This window comes from Danio rerio, chromosome 9, assembly GCF_052040795.2.
Source record: "Danio rerio strain M-AB ecotype USA chromosome 9, GRCz13ab, whole genome shotgun sequence".
Classification (NCBI taxonomy): domain Eukaryota; kingdom Metazoa; phylum Chordata; class Actinopteri; order Cypriniformes; family Danionidae; genus Danio; species Danio rerio.
In genome coordinates, this window is record NC_141029.1 from 44,597,842 (window position 1) to 44,618,745 (window position 20,904).

The following is a 20,904-nucleotide window of genomic DNA, read 5'->3' on the forward strand; positions in this document are numbered from 1 at the left end:
TTGATTTTTGTCTGGTACGTAACTACAGAGCTACAGTCTGCGTTTATGTTTTCAAAGAAAAAAAATCGTATGTAAAACTTCCAACTGTACTGTTGGATAAAGCACAGAAACGAAGTAGGCTGACAGTATATGCTAATTCAGCATTCTCATTAATAACAAAGGAGCATTTGTAATAGCTATGTGTCTGTAAGCACCTCATTATTACTGTAAAAACCATGGGCTGGGCCAATCCATCAAGTACAACTGTGTTGTGGAAATCAAAAGAACCAGGCGACTTATAGTGCTGAAAACATGCTTTATTAAATCAGTCATTCATAAAACTCAAGGAGGCTGAATATATGGGTAATACTACATAAATTAATTCTAATCAATCAATGTGCAGGGTATTACATTCATGTATCTCTCTTTTCTTTGCACAGCACATGAAGTCTACTATACTAGCACACACAAAAACACACACAATAGAATCTAACAATCCTCCAAGAGCTGGCACAGTTTCTGCAAATGAGTACTTGAATTGAGTTTACAATTAATGGCCAGGTGATGGTAGTTTTGTAAAAGCTAAATTCAAACAGTCTTTCGACAGAAACAGTGCACATACATTATTATGAACTCAGTGTGCAGGCCGCTCGCACATCGAGTTTGTCATTAAAATGGCGGTATGACTTTGTCGCCCTGAACACAAGACCCAGTTGTCCTGCTTACATGAGGGTAAAATGCAAACAGCACTCAAGGTCTTACATTCAAGTCATAAATTCTTGTGTACTGCATTACTGCACACAAATGTGCAGCGCATGGCTTAGTCTCTCTGATTTTAGTAAACGTCAACAGGGAGCCTCTCTACCTGTTGAGGCAATCTTAAGACTTCAACTTATTGTTGAGGCACATAGTTTCGTTTCGTTTCAGGTTTTACAGGGTATTCGTTCCATGTGAAACTTTCTCCTGTTAAACATTTAGTTCCTTTTGTTTCATTTGTTAATATTGTCATAAATAACATTGCATACATTTTTTCATAACCGTTAAATTCGGCTATATACATTATGTACATGTCACAAAATGGTGCAGAACTTATGGTCATAATTATCCAATATGGCACATTTTATAACAGCTTTAGACTTTAGTCTAGTTTGGCATAAATGAATGTCAAGTTTGGTATAAAAATAGTTCATATTTACAAGAACAGAAATCCAGGTCTTTATCAAGAACGGAGTATTACTTATTATTTTTTTCTCATTCTACAAATAAAAAGGTTTTGAATGAGGGAAATAGGGTGAGGACTGTATTACTATTATATAATTTTTTACATAGATCGAATGCTGACATTGACGGTAGTGGTATCAGATCCAAACTCGTTAGAAAGTTTCAAGGTGTATGCACCAGCATCAGTCTCTTTCACTGCACTTATAAAAAGAGTTGTGACATCCTGAGAATTCTCAATCTGCAATCGTCCACTCTCCTCCTTGCTGGAAAGTGTTTTCCCTGAATGTGACCACTCTATGCAGGGAGTTGGGTCTCCAGTGAAGGCACAAGCTACAGAAAGGACCTTTCCTGGCTCAATGCTGATATCTCGAGGGGCAGCCTCAATCTTTGGTGGTACACCTGGTTAAAAGACAAAAGAACGTCTGTCATTATGGTGATAGATGGCCTCGTTGATATTTGGTTTCTTGCACTGTAAATGCTTTTTGGGAAGGATGCACAGATTTTTCCATCTCACCTTTGCGGCCATGAGAAATGGCTTTGATGGATGATCCCTCAACATGCGAGTGACTGGACATTGCCATCATACTGCTGGAGCTCATAGCTAGCATACTCTCAGAAGTCATGGAGGTCATGCTAGACGCGGACATGCTCTCAAATGAAACCTCAGACATGCTGGAACTGCTGAAGGACGATTCTTGCATTTTTGAAACCACGTGCTTGGCAGAAAAACTGCCCTGCATGCTTGTAGCATCAGAGGCTTTCTCCATAATTATCATTCTTGCAGGTTCCTCAACCAGAGCTGTGAGAGTACAGTAAATAACGACCATGTAATTGAAGTAGATTATTAATATATATATATAATAAACTGAATTAATGTTACTATAGCGAATAGTGCTGTAGTTGCACTAGCTTTGTACCTTTAAGGAAAAACAATTGGTCAAGGCTAATCAAATACGCAAAATTTTAATATTCTTAATATGATGTTATTTTTTTGTCACATAAACATAAAATGAGTTGATGTTATGCTATGTGATGGCATGGCTAAAGGCTAATTCATAAAATGGTTTGGGCATTTAAACCTTTAAAAATTCATGCAGTAGCACATCATTGCTTTGTAAGTGCATTCACTTTATGCAGTGCTTTATCATCATATGTTGGGATTGATAAATCAGTAGGCAACTAAGAGTGCAAATAAAGCCAAAAAAGGCAAAACAAACTCAAAAGAGCAGTTTTTTGCTAAAAAAAATTGTTAGATTTTGTTAACTTGATTAGTGAGCACTGATTGTTATTGTGTGTAAAAGTTTTGCTTTGAGATAATGAACATACTGTTTGAGTCTGGTCTGATCATGCGTTTAATGTACTGAACAGGATGCTCAGACAGAAGTATTGTAAACATGTTAGGAATGGAAACACTTACTGAGGACATTCAGTGATGCTGTTGCTGAGCACTGTCCAAATTTGTTCTTAGCTTTAACTGTAAATTTTCCACTGTCTTCAATGGTAGCGTTGTGAATCTCAAGTGTGTAAACATTTTTAGACCGGCTCAATTTCATGTTTGATGTGATAGATATCTGCAAAGATAACAGGAAATGAACAAAGTTACCAGACTGTTATTAGGGAAACAGTTGTTTGATTTTTTTTTTTACTCCCACAACCCAGCCCCAGATAAGCGGTTGAAGATGATAATGATGAAAATACAATTTTAAGCTACTTACAACTGCATTATCCTTGAGCCACTCAACTTCAGGAGAAGGTTCACCAGTGATTTCGCATGTGAATGTGACATTTTGTCCCTCATTAACGTTCTGGGAGTGTGGCTGCACAAGGAAACTTGGTGAACCAGAATGCGTTGCACTGACAGTCATGTCAAACTGGCACTTAACCACACCCTGTTCGGTTCTGGCTTCACATGTGAGAATTCCCTGGTCATGGTGGCTTATGCTTTTAATTGTCAGGGTGTGATCACTTCCTGACACGCCATATCTGTAGCTCTCTGAATTTGAAAGCTCAGCTCCATTCAGGATCCATTTTACATCAGAGGCTTCAGGGATGCTTGCTCGTAGTGTAACAGTTTGACCTTGACTTATTGTCATTTGAGTTTTTGATGCTTTAATTTCTGTATAGGACTGCACTTCCTCATAGGTATTCTCCTTTTTCACAATTTCTTCTGTCAACTCTGATTTTCCTTCCAGGGCAGCTGCTGTTGTTCGTGCTGTATCAGGAAAAAAATAATCTTTTTATTATTTAGATGTATTTCCTTATTCATTAAATAGCTTTTAACCTTTAACTTTAATTGTACGTGTAGGTTGAAACAATATATGAAGAGTTCTTATGCAAAACGCCACTTCCGCCAAAAATTAGATAATGATATTGACTAAATGCTTAAGGCACGTAGTACATGTTCAACAAAAAGATCTGCTTCAAATCATCTAAATCCCAGGGTCAGCTCATTCAGAAATAACAGTTTGTCGGCAAAAGCTGCTAAACGCCACTTGCCTTTGACAGCAAAAGACACTCTATCCCGGGAACCAATCAGAAGGAGCGAATTGAATCATATATTTTCAATGTAACGGCAATGTTTTTAAGAAAACACACTGTACAGTCGGAAGTGTAACATGCATTCATAATGTTTTTTATTTTTTTTGCGTATTGTCGATACTTTGAATGAGTCTGATTTACTATACAATAAACGGCAACTGCGTTTCACGAAAGACAGAGTTAAGATGCCGTTCTTTTATCCCACATGGATGCTATGAGGATAAACAAGGGACCAAGACTCTAAGTATGGTGAGAATGAATGAATGACAGCTTCTAAAATTGTCTGAGACACATCCCCTTTTTGCCCAGTAGGCCTACCTTGTGTTTTATTTGCTAATTTAAGATATTTTTTAAATGATAAATATAAAGTATAAAACTATACATTACTTTATTACTTCATAATACCTATACATGTGATAAGCTTTTTATATTTATGGACAATGCACAGATATCGATGTTTCGTAATGTTTTAGACTACATTATTTGAATCTACCAAGCTTAGTTTACAATGTTTACACTGATCTACTTATGTTAAATATAAATCCCAAATATCAGAAATGACAGCAGATTGTTAAGATTTTATTATAGTCAGTTTTAATGTTATTGATTAATGCACTTACCTGACAGTATTCATTCATTCACTTTCCTTCTGCTTTTTCCCTGGTTTATCACAGTTGAATGAACCGCCACTTACTTGTCAGATTTATGTATTTTAGGTGGTTTGTGTAATGTATTTTATGTTTGGTAAAATATTTAGCTTTAGTTATTTTTTAACTAATTATACTGTCTTGTCCTAATAAGAGGATTTAGAGGTTTTTACAAAAAAAGCACAAGTGGACTTAGCTGGTTTTGGCGCAAAAGAAAATCTACCTTGTTAAAAACCAAAGAATTGTCTAAAGTTTAGACATTTAAAAAAAAAAAAGGTATTTTATTTACTAGCTAATAACCTTATCATTGCATATCAAATGAAACTTCTGAACCTAATCAGAGGAGCCTGATAGAAAATGCTCATTTATAAAAAAAAAGAGGTCTGATGAATTTAGAAGGTTTTGCATCTGAACTCTTTATATATTATTATGTACAGTATGTAAATGTTATTTACAGTACTGTTAATGCAGTATAATACCTTGAATGGTTAGAGTGCAGTTTGTAGAAACAGATCCAACACTGTTTTGGGCTGTACATGTGTATACTCCACTATCTGAGAGATCAGCATCATAGATTTCAAGATGTGCTGAACCATGTTCTTCAAAGATTTCATATTTTCCACCTTGAGAGAGGTTCTAGGTGAAAATGTTCAAATAAATTTGTGAATCTATTTGTATAAAAACAAACTAAATCAACTAACTAAAATATATATAAATTTTTTTTACCTTTCCATCCTTCATCCAGGAGATTGATGGTTTAAGGTCACCTGAGAGTTTCACTGTCAGCTTTACAATAGTATCTGCAGAGGCTGAGATGTCTTTTAGTTCTGTTGAGAAGCTCGGCTTGGATGTTTTATCCTTTGGAGTAGGAGATTTTACCATGGGTGGAGACTTAACTCTTGTTGGAGATTTGATTGGTTCAGGCGATTTAATCCTCTGTGGAGACCTAATTCCAAATGGTGACTTTATACGGGGAGACTCTGGAGACTTTACTCTTGGAGGTGAAGCAACAACCTTCTGTACAGGTGTTGGTTTACGGATAGTTAGACTGAACTGTGCCTCCTGTTTACCTTCAGAGTTCTCTACCACTACAGTGTAATTACCCCCATCTGACATTTCTACCTTGTTAATCTCAAAGGTAGATTTATATTCAGTTGATGTAATAAGGTGACGTTGAGATGATACAATAATCTGTGCCTCTCGCATCCATGTTACAGAGGGTGCAGGTTCACCATCAACGTCACATGTGAATTTGACAGATTCTCCCTCTGATACTGTGAGTGACTGTGGTTTAGTCAAAATTGTAGCTGGAAGAGTTGGCTTCTTTTTCTCAACTACTTCTTCAACAACAGTAGTAGTAGTTGTTGTTGTTGTTACTTCTGTTGCTTCAAGCCTTGTCTCAGACATTTTCTCAACCACAACTTCCTTAATGGCTGTCACTTCCATGGCTTCCAGTTTAATCTCAGATGTTGCCTGCTTCTCATGAACAGCAGTCTCTGTTGTCTCTTCTATCTTTTCTGTTTTAGTTTCAGATACTTCCACTTGTGTTTCTGAAACGGTTGCTGCTTTTGTGGATGAAATGTGATAAACATCTGTTTTAGTCATCTCTGGAACAAAGGGAGTTGGTGGCTCCTCATCTTTGCGTTGTGAGGCATATGCAGAAAATCCACCCCCAGCAACATCAAGAGTGGCATAATCAGAGGCTTCTCCCTTTTCATTTGTGCAGACGACACGGTAAGTGCCACTGTCCTCTTCCTGGCAATCAATGATTTGAAGAGACAAAACACCACTCATGTTAAACATACGGTATTTTCTGCTTTCTTCAATCTGCTGTCCATTGTGGTACCATTTAATATGTGCTTCTGGCTTAGATTGGACATTCAGTGTGAACTTAGTGTTTTGACCAATAGGCACTCGGTGAGAACGCATTCTTACAGTCACCCTGGGAGCATGGTCAAGAGTAAAAGGCTGCTGGGTCACCATTTCAAACTTCCTCTCAGTTTTTAGGGCTTTCTTCCTTGACTCATACCTTGACATATAGTCAATTTTTGTTGACAAGTCTGGTGAAGTGACTGCTTTTTCGGTGAAATCAAGGCTGGGGGAACGTGGGCGTGTCTTTTCAGGTGAAGCTTTTCTGACCACTTCTTTTTCTGCCACAGTTGCAGAAGGTTTCTTAGGAACAGTTACTGGAGCATAGCCAAGAGAGAATGATGAAGGTATATCAGTTGTAACTGTACTCCCAGTCACTCTTGTTTTCTCTTTTCTTTTGACCTTTGTTTTCTCCTCAAACTCAATGTGTTGCAGCTTGCTCTTGTAGGAAGTTAACTTTGTTGTGGTAGATACTGACCTAAGCAGTTCCTGGTCCTCTTTTTCCTCATACAGTCTTTGCTTTTCTCTTGGAGGTCTGTAAGTTGCCTTGTCGTGACGTTGACGCAAGTCAATATAGCTTGGACCAGCCTCATATTTTGATGGAATACGATAGGAGTCGTATGTTGGAACTTCCTCCCCTTCTTCCTCATCATGTGCAACTCTCTTAGGTGATGGGTGACGCAGTGCAGAAAGCTCAAACCTTACTGGACTCAGACTTGGTGGAGAAGCAGAATAGCCCAGCTCGAGTTCATCTTCAAGTTTAAGCCTTTCTTCCTCTGTTATCTTCATTGAGAGGTATTCTTTAACAGGCAAAAGCAGTTCCTCATCAGAAAGATCACCAAGAGAGCGTCTCCTAATTCTGTAGTAAGCCTCCACTTCTGGAGAAGGTGTTCGGTGTCTTGCTGGTCTTACAGTCTCGAGGTCATCCTGTGAAACAGGAATATGCCACTTTGGCTTGTATTGGTCTTTAATTCTTGGCAGGGGTACTTCATAGAACTTATCCCACCTTGACAAACGTATGCGCTTGAGCCTTTTCTGGGGAAACTTTTCTATTGGCTCTGGGAACTCATACTGATCACGGAGTTTTTTGTACCACTTCATATCAGAGAATGGCACAAAGTGTTTGATTTCATTGTCCTCTTCAAGAGCAGTAGGAGCAACAACACGAGGTGGAGGAACAACATAAGGCATTCTCAGCCTCTTTTCTTCTGCTCTCTTCTTTTTCTCTTCTTTCTCTTTGGCTTCCTCAGCTTCACTCTTTCCTTTCTTGGTAGTGATTGCTGGCTTGAACATAGTTGCAGCTTCTCTAAGTGCCTGTTGTGCAACGGGAGTAAGTGGGGTAACATCTGCCCCTGCCAGTATCTGGCTTAGCCTTACTTTCTTGTCCATCTCTTGCTGTTCAAGATCGTGCTTCTTCTTCTTTTCCTCCTCACTCTCGTCCTTCCTGACATGTGTCACACGTTCAACCTTGAGTGTGGCTTGACAACTTGCAGACCCAGCTGTATTAGTTGCAGTGACTCTGTATATGCCAGAATCCTCTGGAAGAGTGCCCCTTACGTGTAAGACATAGTAATCTAAGCCTTCATGCACAACTTCAATTTGTGGACCAAATGCTAAAGGCATACCATCTTTCTCCCATTTCAATGAAGGATGTCCGGACACTCGCATTTCAAAACGTACACTCTGGCCTTCTTTGCATTCCAAGTTAGCAAGAAGGCGTTTGAACATAGGTCTCAAGGTGTTATCGGCAGGAGAAGGACGAGGGACTACTGTGAGACGAGCCTTGCAACTGTCATCACCAAATCTGTTGCGTGCAACAACAGAATATTCTGCATCATCATCTGGGTCAAGTTTGCGAATCACTAACTGATACAGGCCTTTGTCACTAACTAATGTGTACTTCTTGTCATCATCATCTGGCATAATCTTTTGTCCGTTTTTCAACCATATTACACGGGGTTCAGGATGTACTGTGATGGTGACACCAAAGCGCACATCCTCTCCAATGTAAGCAGTGCGGTTACACAATGGCAAAGTAAACTCAGGAGGTCTTTGGAGTAGTCTTGCTGTGTCAACTCTGCGTTTGACTTTCTTTACTACACGCGCAGTGTAGAACTCACGATAGGATCTTACCCCTTCGACAAAGAGCTCAGCATATGCGCTGTCTTCACCGTACTCATTGACAACTTTACATCTGTATGTTCCATCATCTGTTCTGGTGATTCCCTTGATAGTTATGGTAGCAAGTCCATCTTCATAAGTGATTTCACATTTAGCGCCTTCTTCTAGTTGTCTTACTCCACAGTACCATGTAACTTCTGTAGTGCTGTCATAATTGTCAATATTGCAAATCAATTTGATATCATCACCTTCATTGGCGATGCTGTGTTTAATTTGTCCTGCAACTGGTCCATGTTCAAATGGTGCAATCTTCACTTTAGAGATTGTTACTCCTCGCTGACTTCTGATAGATCCACCACTGGCAACACGAGCAGATGAGACAACAGTGTTCCATTCTTTCTTCACCATGGCCTGGTAATATCTCTTATGACGTGTAATCTTGATGGACCTAGAGCTTAGCTGCTCGGAGCCCATTGTCAGCCAAGGATGATTTAATGCCTCAGTAGCTGTCATACGATGCTTGCGCTCTTTGGTTAGTAGGCGGTCAATAAAGTCTAATGCTTCAACACTTACATGCTTGAAGGCTTCATCTTCAAAACTGTACTCAGCATTGCAAATGCTCTCAATCATTCTCTGATTGGTTTCAGCAGCAAATGGGTTAAGTCCGCTGAGAAGCACATAGACAAGGACACCAACAGACCACATATCTGTCACTGTGCTAACCATCTCATTTTGATGAATCTCAGGTGCTGCAAACTCAGCTGTTGTGTACTGAATCTTAATTTGGTCCCCAGGTATTAGGTGCCTAGATTGCCCAAGCTCAATAATCTTGACATTATTTCCCTTTCTTGTGGTGTACACTATATTTTCAGGCCTAATGTCAAAATGGCCATAACTCTTGCTGTGAAGGAATTCAAGAGCTTCACACACTTGTCGAATATAGTTAACAATTTCGCACTCACTGAGCTCAAAGTTGGCTGTGCCAAGGCGCTCAAATATGTCCACTCCAGAGATGAATTCATAAATCATAACTAGTTCTTCAGGGCTGTCAAATGACTCGTGCAGTAACAAGAAGTTCTTGTGGCGTGCCACATTCAGTGTGGCAATTTCTTTTTTCACTAGTGCCTGATCTGCACCTTTAACTTTGACAAATTTAGCCATGTAAGTTTTCTCAGAGCTGGTCTCAATACACCGGTGAACAATACCAAACTGTCCACGGCCAAGTTCTTCAGCAATCATGTATTTGTTGTGAACATTTTTAGCCTCTGAATGAGGAGCTTTGCCTTTGGATACTGGCCTGGTGTCATCAACCTCCTCATCATAGTTAAGAACTCTTGATTTGTCTTCCTTAGTTACAACAGGGCCACTTGGCTCAGATGGTCCGCTCTGGCCAAATTTATTCTCAGCTATGACACGGAATTGGTAACTTGTCTTTCCAAACAGATTGACAACAGTATAATGGGTGTCCCGAGACTGGCCAACACGAATCCATCTTTCTGCTGTGGTTGCACACTTTTCTATGATGTAGTTTGTTACTTTACTTCCACCATCATTAGCAGGTGCTACCCAGTTGAGTGTTACAGAATCTCTTGAAACATCAGTGGCTTTAATACCACGTGGTGGATCAGGCACATCTGCAACGTCAAGTTCAACTGTTTGCTGGTCAATTCCAAATCTGTTTTTGGCACAGACAATGTAGAAACCAGCATCATTCCTTTCTACTCCGTTTGCAAATACAAGAGACGTAAAGGATCGTGTAACAATAACTTGATAGTGTCCATCATTATCAAGAAGGTCTTGTCCTTTCTGCCAAGTGATAACTGGATCTGGTTTTCCACTGAATGGGATCTTGATGTTCACCACTTCACCACGAAGGGCAGGGATAGCCTCCTTTCCTTGCAGATTTTTGGGTAGATGAATCTTAGCAGGGACTGAAAAATAAATAAAAAATGTGGATTATCTTTCTAAAATTTTCCAACAAATTAGTTATTATGTGTAGCCAAGTAAAATCTATAAAAGCTTAAATTACTTACTTTCAACATCTAGAGAAACAGTAGCAGAAATGGATCCACCCTGGTTGGTTGCTCTGATCTGATATACAGTTGAGTCTTCTGCTTCGCAATCAGCAATAACAAGCTGATGGTAGCCCCCCTTAAATTCTTGAATCTTAATTTTGGTGCCATCAGCTTGAATTTCCTTACCACGCTTAAACCATTTTATTACAGGTTTAGGCTGTCCGGTTATCTTGCAGACAAATGTTGCATTGCTCTTGAATTTTACACTCAGGTTTCTGAGGTCTTCCTTGAATGCCGGTGCACGCACATCAACATCAGTCTTTGGAATGGCAGGGTCAGATATTTCACTATAATCACTTTCTCCACCAAGATTTTCACATTTCACTCGGAATTCATATTCTACACCCTCTGTCAGGCCCTTGACAGAATAGACAGTCTGGTGAATTTCATCTGTTGTAACTGCAACCCATTCACCCTTCTTCCTATCTCGCTTTTCAAGACAGTAGTTCTTAATTTTAGAACCTCCATCACTGAGTGGTGGCTTCCAAGACACAACAAAAGAGTTTTTGGTAATGCCTGAAACAACTGGTTTTAATGGAGCTCCTGGTCGCTCTGTAAAATATAAATGTGAATATCATTAACGTTACAAAATAACAACAATATTGTAGTTATGTCAGTAATCATGTTACATTACTTACCTAGCTGACTCTTTATGAGGATGGCAGATGGAGTTTCCAGTGATTCACTGTTGCCGTAACGATTTTGTGCTGAAACACGGAAGTGATAACCCTCATTTTCAACAAGGTTAGGAATTCTGCATGAAGTGCCTGTGATGGATGATGAAACTAATTCCCACTCTGCTCCTTCTTTGTCTTCACGCTTTTCCACTATGTAATTTGTGATCATAGATCCTCCATCATCTTTAGGTGCTTTCCAACTAATAATCACAGAATTCTTCAACAGAGCATCAAGAACAAGTGGACCTTCTGGCATAGCAGGTTTATCTGTAAACAAAGAAATTTTTAATTACTCTTATTTTCTCTCTCTTAACTACTACTCATTCAAAATTTAATAAATCATGAGTCAAATTCTGAAGCATATACCTAAAATTTCAACTTGAGTTACAGTATCTGCAGCCCCGAAATGGTTGTTGATCCTGATTCTGTATTTTCCTCCATTTATTCTGCGCTGTACATTCTTGAGAATCAAATGAGTGTATTGCTCTGTATTTTCAATTATCACATTCTCAGAGGGCTCCAATGCTTTGGTTCCATAAAGCCACATGATCTTAGGTTGAGGTCGACCAATGTAAACAACATGTATGCGTACTGTGCTACCACATGTTGCAAAGATTTTATCTTTCAGTGGTACTGGGAACAGCGGTGCTGCTTCAAGGACCAGAGCTCCACTGGTCTCACATTCACCGGCTTCATTCACAGCTTTGCATGTGTAAAGACCCTCATCCTCCTGTTGATCTGTTGAAATGGTTAGAGTGTGGTTGCGGCCATCAGAGGTTGCTGCATATTTGCGACCTTCTTTGATTTCCTTTCCACCTTTGTACCATTTAATTTCTGGAACAGGTCTTCCAATGATCTGACATTTGAGAGTTGCGGTCTGTCCAAGTTTGGCAGTGACTTCATCCATTTCCTTCCTGAGAGCTGGTTTAGTTCCAGCTGAAAAAAAAACAGCAGGAATAGTGGTATTAAAATTGATTTCATTTACACAGGTAAAAATGCACTGAAATAAATTGGCCATATTTTATTGTACTGACAAATCAAAACAGACAACACATTCATTCTAATGTTATTTCATACTGTATTTACCACTCAGTTTAGTTTTGATGCCAGTTGCTGTTCTGCGTGGTCTGCTGATTCCAGTTTCATTTTCAGCAAATACTCTGAATTCATATTCAGTTGCCTCTTGTAGTCCACCCTGCGTGTACTGTTTGTCCTTTGTACGCTCCTTATTGCATTTTTTCCAAGCACTGTCTCCAGACTTTCGGTATTCAATCCAGTAGCCTAGGACTGGTTTTCCACCATCACATGATGGAGCCTCCCAGTTAATTGTAATGTAATCTCTGGTTACAGTCATAGTGTCAATTTCTCCTGGTTGGCTTGGTTTATCTAAATAAATGGAATATGAAAGTGTTATTTTAATTTAAATCAAGGATACTTTAAGTCCATCATCTATCACTTTATGAACAGATGACTATTAAATAGATGGACAAATTAAGAGTGAGGACATACCAAATGGATCTTTGCATATTACTGAATCCGATGCTGGTCCTGGTTCACTCTCTCCAATGTCATTGACAACAATTACACGGAATTGATACTCAGCATCAGCAGTGAGCTGACTAAGCGTATACATTGTTGAGATAATCTTTGTCTCATGACGAATCCACTTATCAGATGACACTTCTTTGTACTCAATAAAATAACCTGTAATACGAGATCCGCCATCATCTTTAGGCTTAGTCCAAGCCAAAGCAGCAGAACTCTTAGTAACGTCCATGATTTCTGGTGGAGTGCCTGAAGCCTCTGGGACACCTATTAGTAACAGATTATTATTATTATTATTATTATCAGTAAATAAATAAAAAAAATCATGTTTAATTACTAAATAAATAATCACTTACAGATGGGAGTCTTTGGTGCAATAGTTCCCTCTGATTTCAGGGAGCTGCTGATTCCAAATTGATTCTCTGCTGTCACCTTAAAGTGGTATTCAATATTCTCTTCTAGTCCTTTAACCACAAGAGAAGTGTCAACCACCCGCGAGTCAACAGTGTACCAAGCTGCTTTTGTTGATTCACGTCTCTCCACAATGTAGCCAACAATTTCCGAACCCCCATCTTCCAGGGGTTGCTTCCAGCTAACTCTTACAGAATGTGCTTGTATATCGTCAAATCTAAGAGGACCTTCGGGTGCAGATGGGCGGCCAATAACCTTGACCTTTATAGGAAGCATCTTTTTACCACACTTGTTTTCCAGGTGGAGATAGTAAACACCAGAATCAGATCTTTCAGCCTGTTTAATTACAAGCTCAGATACATCTTCATTGGAGGCAATCATTGCACGGCTGGTCACCTCTGATCCATCCTTGGTCCATTTGCTCGTAGGAGTAGGTTTTCCTTTGATGGGCACTGAAAGTTTTATTACTCCTCCAGATCTGACTACAAGGACATCTTTGTATTTTGCCTCAAGATCATAACTTGGAGGATCTGAAAGACATTACAATTTATAAATTTTTTCCACACATATAACATTTCATACATGACAAGGGAGCCAATGACTGGGTCAAGAGATCTTACCAAGCATCTCTGTTATAGTCACAGCTGCTGGAACTTCAGCTGGTTCACCTGGTCCACCAGCATTACAAGCCATGACACGGAATTTGAACTCCTCTCCTTGTGGCATTTGTGTCAAAGTATATTCACAGATCAGTGAAGGTGTTGTGTTGCATTTCATCCATGTTACAGAACCAGCCTTTTGCATCTCAATTAGATAGCCTGTAACTTTAGAACCACCCTCCTCATCGGGAGGACTCCAGGCCAAGGACACAGAAGATTTAGTGGTTTCGGTGACTCTTGGATTTTGAGGTGAACCAGGTGGATCTGTAGGGGTTTATTAGGCAATAGTTTAATAACTATTAATGATTAAATCCACCAACCATTGGATTCTGTTTAAGAAAAAAAGTGCATTATTGGCAAAGGTTTGCTCACCAACTGGATCAGTTGCTACTGCTGGTTTTGAAAGAAGGCTAGGTTTTCCAACACCACGAGCATTGATGGCAGTCACTCTGTGCTCATATTCCAGGCCTTCAATTAAATCAGTGGATCTGTATCTTGTCATTGTCACTGGATTTTTATTAGCACGGATCCACCTATCAGCTCTGACCTCCTTGCGTTCAATAATGTAGCCAGAAACCTCTAAGCCTCCATCCTCATCTGGTGGCTCCCATGCAACAGTCATGCCGTCACGTGATACATCAAAGACAATGGGTCTTCCAGGTGGCCCAGGAATGGCTGTAACAGCAATTCAACATTGTAATAATGTCTGTCTAGGATATACATCTATACAGAAGTATTTATAAGCAGATGACTTTTTTTTTTCAAACTTGTTTTTCTTACATTTAGAGCTCTTGCACATTACGACTTCTGATTGTAAGTACTCTCCAGTACCATACCGATTGGCTGCTGCTACACGGAACACATATTCATCACCTTCTGTCAGTCTGTTAAATTTGAATGTTGGTCTGCTAACTGATTCTGACACTGGTACCCATCCTGGCCGATGAGCATCACGTTGTTCAACCACATAGTTGCTAATTGGTGCACCACCATCTCTTGCAGGTGGATCCCAGCTTATTGTGACTGATGTTGCATCAATTTCGTCAAATCGGATTGGTCCTTGAGGCTCATCAGGTTTAGCTTCAGTGAAAGAACAGACATAACAATTGTATTACTACTCAGTCTCTTGAAACATGTATCTGTTTTCATGTAAATAGTGTGTACTTACAAAGAATGATGACTTTAATGTTTTCAGTAATTACACCTGTAACGTTTTTCACCTCAAGAGTATACACTCCACTGTCATCAATGGTGGTGTCAAGAATAGTTAACTTGGAGAATTTTCCAGTTGACTTTATCTTCACACGCTCTACAATCTTTAACCTGTTGTCATTGAAAAACCATGAGCAAACTGGTGGTGGTCTTCCTATGATTGGCAAGTCAAGGTCAAGGGGTTTGCCTGCCAAAACACTGATCATCTTCTGTGGAATAGCTGAGAAATCTACTTTCGGCATGACTGAAAGAGGGGGAAAGGGAATATACAGTGAGACATAGCTAACAAATAGCAAAATATTTTATAATTATTATTATAATACATACCTCTTTGTTCTTGAACTGTCACAGCTGTCACAATTTCTTTTGGCTCACCAGGTCCTCTGCTGTTGACAGCACGTACCCTGAAGAGGTACTGCTCAGTTTCATTCAGTGACACAACAGTGAACTCAAAGTCTGTAAGTTTCAATGTTGCCACCTTCATCCACTTGTCAGTACCAGCCTTACAAGCCTCAATAATGTAGCCAGTGATTCTGCTACCTCCGTCATGTAGAGGTTTCTCCCAAGCAAGCGATACAGTGGACTTGGTTACATCTACAACTTCAAGTTTGGCTGGTGGTAATGGAACTTCACACACCAACACAACATCACCTGTCTCACAAGGTTCTCCAATTCCATAGATATTCTCTGGAAGTACCCGGAAGTAATAGAGCATTCCTTCTGTCAGACCAGTAATTTTATATGATGTCTTGCTGCATTTGGATGTGACAGTTTTGTATGCTCTCATTGATGCCTCTCGTCTTTCAATAATGTAGTTGTTGACAGGTGCTCCACCATCGACCTCAGGAGCATCCCATGTAATATGAGCAGAATCTTTTGTGAGTTCTTTCATCTTAATTGGACCAGGTGGACCAGGTGTATCTAAGAAAAAAAGCATAAGCATGCTGGTTAGACCAAATTTCATGGCATGCTGTTATATGCATCATATGCTTGGATAATTTTATTAAGTTATCAAGACAAAAAAATAAATAAATACATAAAACATACCATAGATTTTGACAAGAATGCTTGCATCTTTCTTTCCAGCTGAATTTGATGCTTCAATTGTATATCTGCCAGCATCATACCGGTGCACCTTGTCAATAATGAGAGTTGTTGCAGTATTGGTCACTTCAATAAAGCCACGATTTTGCAGGTCCACACCAGGTTTGCTCCAGGTTACAGTTGGGATCGGTCTACCAGTGACTGTAACATGCAGGCGCAGTGAACTTCCTGCTCTCAGGCAAATTGTCTTTGTAAGTTCATCAGACAGCTCAAGGTCAGGCATTTCTGAAATGAAGAACAATTGGAATAAAATATTTTAGACACAAGACATTGGGCATTACTTTTTTCTTGCATTCAAAGATATATTTATGTAAGTACATTTGCTTTAACATACCGATTCTCTCTACAGGCTCAGTCTCTGCGCAAGGATCACTGAAGTCACCTATTCCGTTTACATTGACTGCTGCAACTCTGAAATAGTACTTTTTGCCAGATAAAAGACCTGTGACTGTGTGTTCTGTCACCCTAAGGTTCTTCTCATGCACCTTTGTCCATTCTTCTGCACCAGCTTCTTGCATCTCAAGAACATAACCAATAACATCAGCACCACCATCTTCAATTGGTCGTGTCCAGGCAAGACTAATACTTTCTTTGTGTGTGTCTATTACCCGTGGAATTGTAGGTGGATCTGGAGCGCCTAAAAATGTAATTTTACATCATTAAGTGATTTTTTTCTACAGTTGTATACAGTTTAAGATGTTTACATTTTAAAATATTTTATAAACACACCTGTAGGTTCTTTGCATACTGCATACATTGACAATTCACTAGGTTCACTATCACCAGCAGCATTCATGGCTGTAATGCGGAACTGGTAAATGTTGCCTTCATGGAGACCTGTGACTTTAAAGGAGGTGTCCTTGAGAATAGAATCTCTGTTAACCTTGATCCATCTAACACTCTTTCTTTCACGGAATTCAATCAAATAGTTAGTGATTTCACTGCCACCGTCGTTCTCAGGCTTCAGCCACTCAATTGTTGCAAAGTCTTTTCCAACTGCAAGGATCTCTGGTGCTCCAGGGGGTGATGGGACAGCTGTAATTGGAAATAAAGGTGCAATACTGTACCTTGAAATAATGCAAAATATTTTAAAATTAACCATGGTACTTACTGAATGTGTTTCTGGCAAAGATGGGATTGGACTGTACAAGTACACCAGGTCCATACTTGTTCACACCTCTCACGCGGAAGATATATTCATTATTTTTGAAAAGTCTTCTAATTTCACACGTTAGGGCTTTGCATTCAGCTTCCATGATAACCCAGTTAAGTCTGTTGGTATCCCTTCTTTCAACAATGTAATGTGTGATGGGGTCACCACCATCTTCTTGTGGCACTTTCCAAGAAACTGTGCATTTTTCTTCAGATACATTGCTTACTGTAATCTCTTGACAGGGACCAGGTGTATCTTATAAAAATAGAAAAAGAAAGGGTATTGGATGAATGCCAAATTTAAGACTGTGTCTTGTTTATTTATGTTATGGCAGTTTAGCACACTTACCAAGTACTTTAACATTGACCTCAGCTGTCTTTGTTCCACTTGCATTCTTAACTGTCAGAACATATTTGCCAGTATCATCTCTGTCACAGAACTTGATTATTGCCATTGCACGAGTACTAGAGTACTGGAGAGCATATTTTTCACAAAGTTCTAGCTCTTTGGTACCCTTGGCCCAGCTGACCTTTGGCTCAGGTTTTCCACCAACAGCAGCATCCAGGACCAAATCAGATCCAGCTCTGACTGTAACTGTGTCAACGAGGAGTTTGCTGTCCAGCTCTGCTTTAGGAGGAGCTACAAGACAATTTAATTGCCATGAATATTTACATTCTTGTCAATAAAAAACAAATATTAGTCTTATAAACAATGTGTAAGAACCATGCATGATACATACTGTATTCTGCTTTGCAGGTCACTGGCCCTGTTGAAACTGATGGCAGGCTCAACACACAATTGGCATTTTTTGCAATGACACGGAATTCATATTCCTCTCCCTCTCCCAATGCAGTTATTGTGAAATTTGTGTCAGTGACATTAGTGTAGTTACACTTAAGCCAGCGACCCTCTCCAGTGACAGTATATGGCTTGCGCTCAACAATGTAGCCAGTGATTGGGCTTCCACCATCATTTAGGGGAACAGACCATTTGATTGAGACTGTTGATCTTGATACATTTGTAACTTCTGGTTTTCCTGGAGGATCTATATATTTGCATCATCAAAGAACAGAAGTAATTTTTAATATCAAACACTTATCAGCATTGTTTTTGCTTATTTAAAAAGTATGAATTACAATTTGATTGCAATGAACTTACCAACTGGATTTTGTGCCACAGCTCTCTTTGATGCTTCACTGGCTTTGCTGAGGCCAGCACTGTTCATTGCATACACTCTGAATTGGTATTCAAGTCCCTCAGCAAGACCTTCCACCTTGTAGTAGCATTCAAAGCAGGGAATCTTGTTTTCTCTCACCCAGAGAATTGTGTTACGCTCCTTCTTTTCAATCCAGTATCCAGTGACCTTGCTGCCTCCATCATGGTACGGTTCTTCCCAACGAATGCTCATGCTGTTAGCGGTTACAGAGAACACTTCCGGGCTTGTTGGAGGGCCTGGAGGAACTGTTAAATTGATAACATACAGCAAAATGTTTAATATTTTACAGGCATACATTATCACAAATATAGTAATTTCTTATTAGTTCCTACATACCAAATGGATGCTCTGCAACAATCGTCTCAGATTCTGTTGGTTTGCTCACCCCAAAACGATTTTCAGCACAGATACGGAAAGTGTACTGCATATATTTAGTTAGATGTGACACATGGAAAGTGGTATTCTTTACGCTTGAGTTAATAAGTTGCCAAGCAGTGGATCCAGATTCACGCTTCTCAACAATGTAATTTGTGATGTCTGTTCCACCATCATCATCAGGTGGATTCCATGAGATTACACATGATTCTGATGTAATTGAGGAAATCTCAATAGGACCCTCTGGAGGGCTTGGTCTGCCAATAACATTAACAGTTATGGTGAAAGTCTTTGAGCCAGCTACATTCTCAAGACTGAGGAAATATCTGCCTCCATCACCCCGCATGCTTTCTTTAACTGTAAGAGTGGTCCTGTTTTTTGTAGACTTGATGGACACCCTGTCAGTATTTTTCAGCTTCATTTCCTCAAGCTTCCAGGATATTTTTGGCGTTGGTCTTCCACTAATTGGAACATCAATCTCAAAAGATTCACCAATCCTGCTAGTAACAAGCTGATTGGTGATGCCACTGAGATCAGCAGTCGGTTCAATTCGTGGCTCTTTAATGATGACTGAAGAGAAAGCTTCCCTCGGTACACTGAACCCAGCATCATTCTTTGCCTTGACACGGAATTCATACTCACTGTTCTCAACAAGTTTTTCAATTACAAGGCTTAGATTTTTTGTTGTGCCACATACAACCCATTTATCAGTGTCTTTAGCCTTTCCCTCCACACAGTAGCCAGTGACACGGCTTCCTCCATCATGCTCCGGCTTAAGCCAGGCCAAGGTTACAGATGTGTCAGTTGTATCAATGATATCAAGTCTCTTTGGAGCAGCAGGTTCAGCTGTGGCAATAACTGGGTCAGGTATTTCATATGCTTCACCTATACCATACTGATTCTCAGCCATGACTTTAAAGAAATAAGGTACACCTTCCAGAAGGTCAGCAACTCTCAAGCTTGTTTGAGTAGACTTGGGAGCAGCCTCTGTCCATGTTCGACGGCTTGCCTCACGCTTTTCAACAACATAATGATGAACACGTGCACCACCATCATTGGTAGGAGGTTCCCAAACAATTGTGAGTGCACCTCTCATGACTTCTTTGATAGAGACAGCCTGTGGGATACCGGGTGTGTCTAGCACTTTAACTGCCACAGAAATAGACTTATTGCCACTACTATTTTCAAGAGTGAGAGTATATTTTCCAGTATCATTTCTAGTGCAGTTTTCCAGTGTCAAAGCTGTAAATGTATCAGTGGTGGTAATGTCTGCCATAACACCAAGTTCCCCATCAACTTTTGTCCAGGAAGCTGTAGGTATTGGCTTTCCCTTAAAGCCTATACGGATGCATACACTTTCTCCACTTTTTACAACATGTGTTTGTTTGAAGGATGCATCTATGTCTATTTCTGGTGCCAAGAACCTGTCTACTGCCTGCACAGGCTCTGGAATTTCTTTGGCTTCACCTTTTCCAACAGAATTGACTGCACAAATACGGAACTTGTACTCTTCACTAGTTTTTAAACCAGTAACTGTGTATTTTGTTACAGCACAGAGATCTTCATTGACTCTGTGCCATTCTTCTTCAGATCCCTTGCACATTTCAATAATGTAGCCATGGACTTCCATGCCACCATCATAAGCAGGTCTGGTCCATTCCAAGCTGACAGATGTATTTGTAGTGTCAGTAACATTGATGATAGATGGGGGATCAGGTTCTTCAGTTGGCTCTGCACATTTAATTGCCATTGAAATGTTGCTTGGTGCTCCAATTCCAGCATCGTTTACAGCATACACACGGAATTCATACTCCACATTCTCAGTTAGATGTGTTATTCTGTGCGCAGCCTCAGTAATGGGCTTCCTTGTTAGGACTTTCAGCCAGCGACCTGTCTTCTTTTCACGTCTTTCCACAATGTAATATTTTATTGGGTTTCCACCATCGTGTGTTGGAGGAGCCCAGTTGATTGTGATGCTCTCTCCATCAACATCTGTTGCATCTGGAGTTCCAGGAGAATCTGGAACAGCTGCATGATAAAAAAACAATGAGAAAAGTTTGTACAGAAATATGGAGGGTAATAGTAAATTCTTTTTGTAATAT

General features: G+C 39.8%; 1 protein-coding gene across 50 annotated transcripts in view; it reads right to left on the reverse strand.

Annotated features, from left to right (window-relative positions):
- Nucleotides 1-275: 275 nt before the first annotated feature.
- The window catches only part of ttn.1 (titin, tandem duplicate 1), a 140,935-nt gene continuing 120,306 nt past the window's right edge, over nt 276-20,904 (reverse strand). For all 50 annotated transcript variants that reach the window (XM_087268374.1, XM_087268372.1, XM_087268366.1 and 47 more), the window contains 25 exons: nt 18,764-20,830; nt 18,370-18,672; nt 17,951-18,256; nt 17,560-17,850; nt 17,170-17,466; nt 16,788-17,093; nt 16,393-16,695; nt 16,002-16,283; nt 15,282-15,875; nt 14,911-15,198; nt 14,523-14,822; nt 14,115-14,417; nt 13,704-14,006; nt 13,029-13,613; nt 12,637-12,939; nt 12,214-12,513; nt 11,494-12,063; nt 11,089-11,394; nt 10,409-11,002; nt 5,112-10,306; nt 4,865-5,021; nt 2,916-3,412; nt 2,618-2,771; nt 1,715-1,999; nt 276-1,599 (listed from right to left, as the gene is read on the reverse strand). In XM_087268374.1, coding sequence (XP_087124500.1) covers nt 1,301-1,599; nt 1,715-1,999; nt 2,618-2,771; nt 2,916-3,412; nt 4,865-5,021; nt 5,112-10,306; nt 10,409-11,002; nt 11,089-11,394; nt 11,494-12,063; nt 12,214-12,513; nt 12,637-12,939; nt 13,029-13,613; nt 13,704-14,006; nt 14,115-14,417; nt 14,523-14,822; nt 14,911-15,198; nt 15,282-15,875; nt 16,002-16,283; nt 16,393-16,695; nt 16,788-17,093; nt 17,170-17,466; nt 17,560-17,850; nt 17,951-18,256; nt 18,370-18,672; nt 18,764-20,830 — 15,188 coding nt within the window. In that variant the 3' untranslated portion in view covers nt 276-1,300. The remainder of the gene's footprint in view (nt 1,600-1,714; nt 2,000-2,617; nt 2,772-2,915; nt 3,413-4,864; nt 5,022-5,111; nt 10,307-10,408; nt 11,003-11,088; nt 11,395-11,493; nt 12,064-12,213; nt 12,514-12,636; nt 12,940-13,028; nt 13,614-13,703; nt 14,007-14,114; nt 14,418-14,522; nt 14,823-14,910; nt 15,199-15,281; nt 15,876-16,001; nt 16,284-16,392; nt 16,696-16,787; nt 17,094-17,169; nt 17,467-17,559; nt 17,851-17,950; nt 18,257-18,369; nt 18,673-18,763; nt 20,831-20,904) is intronic.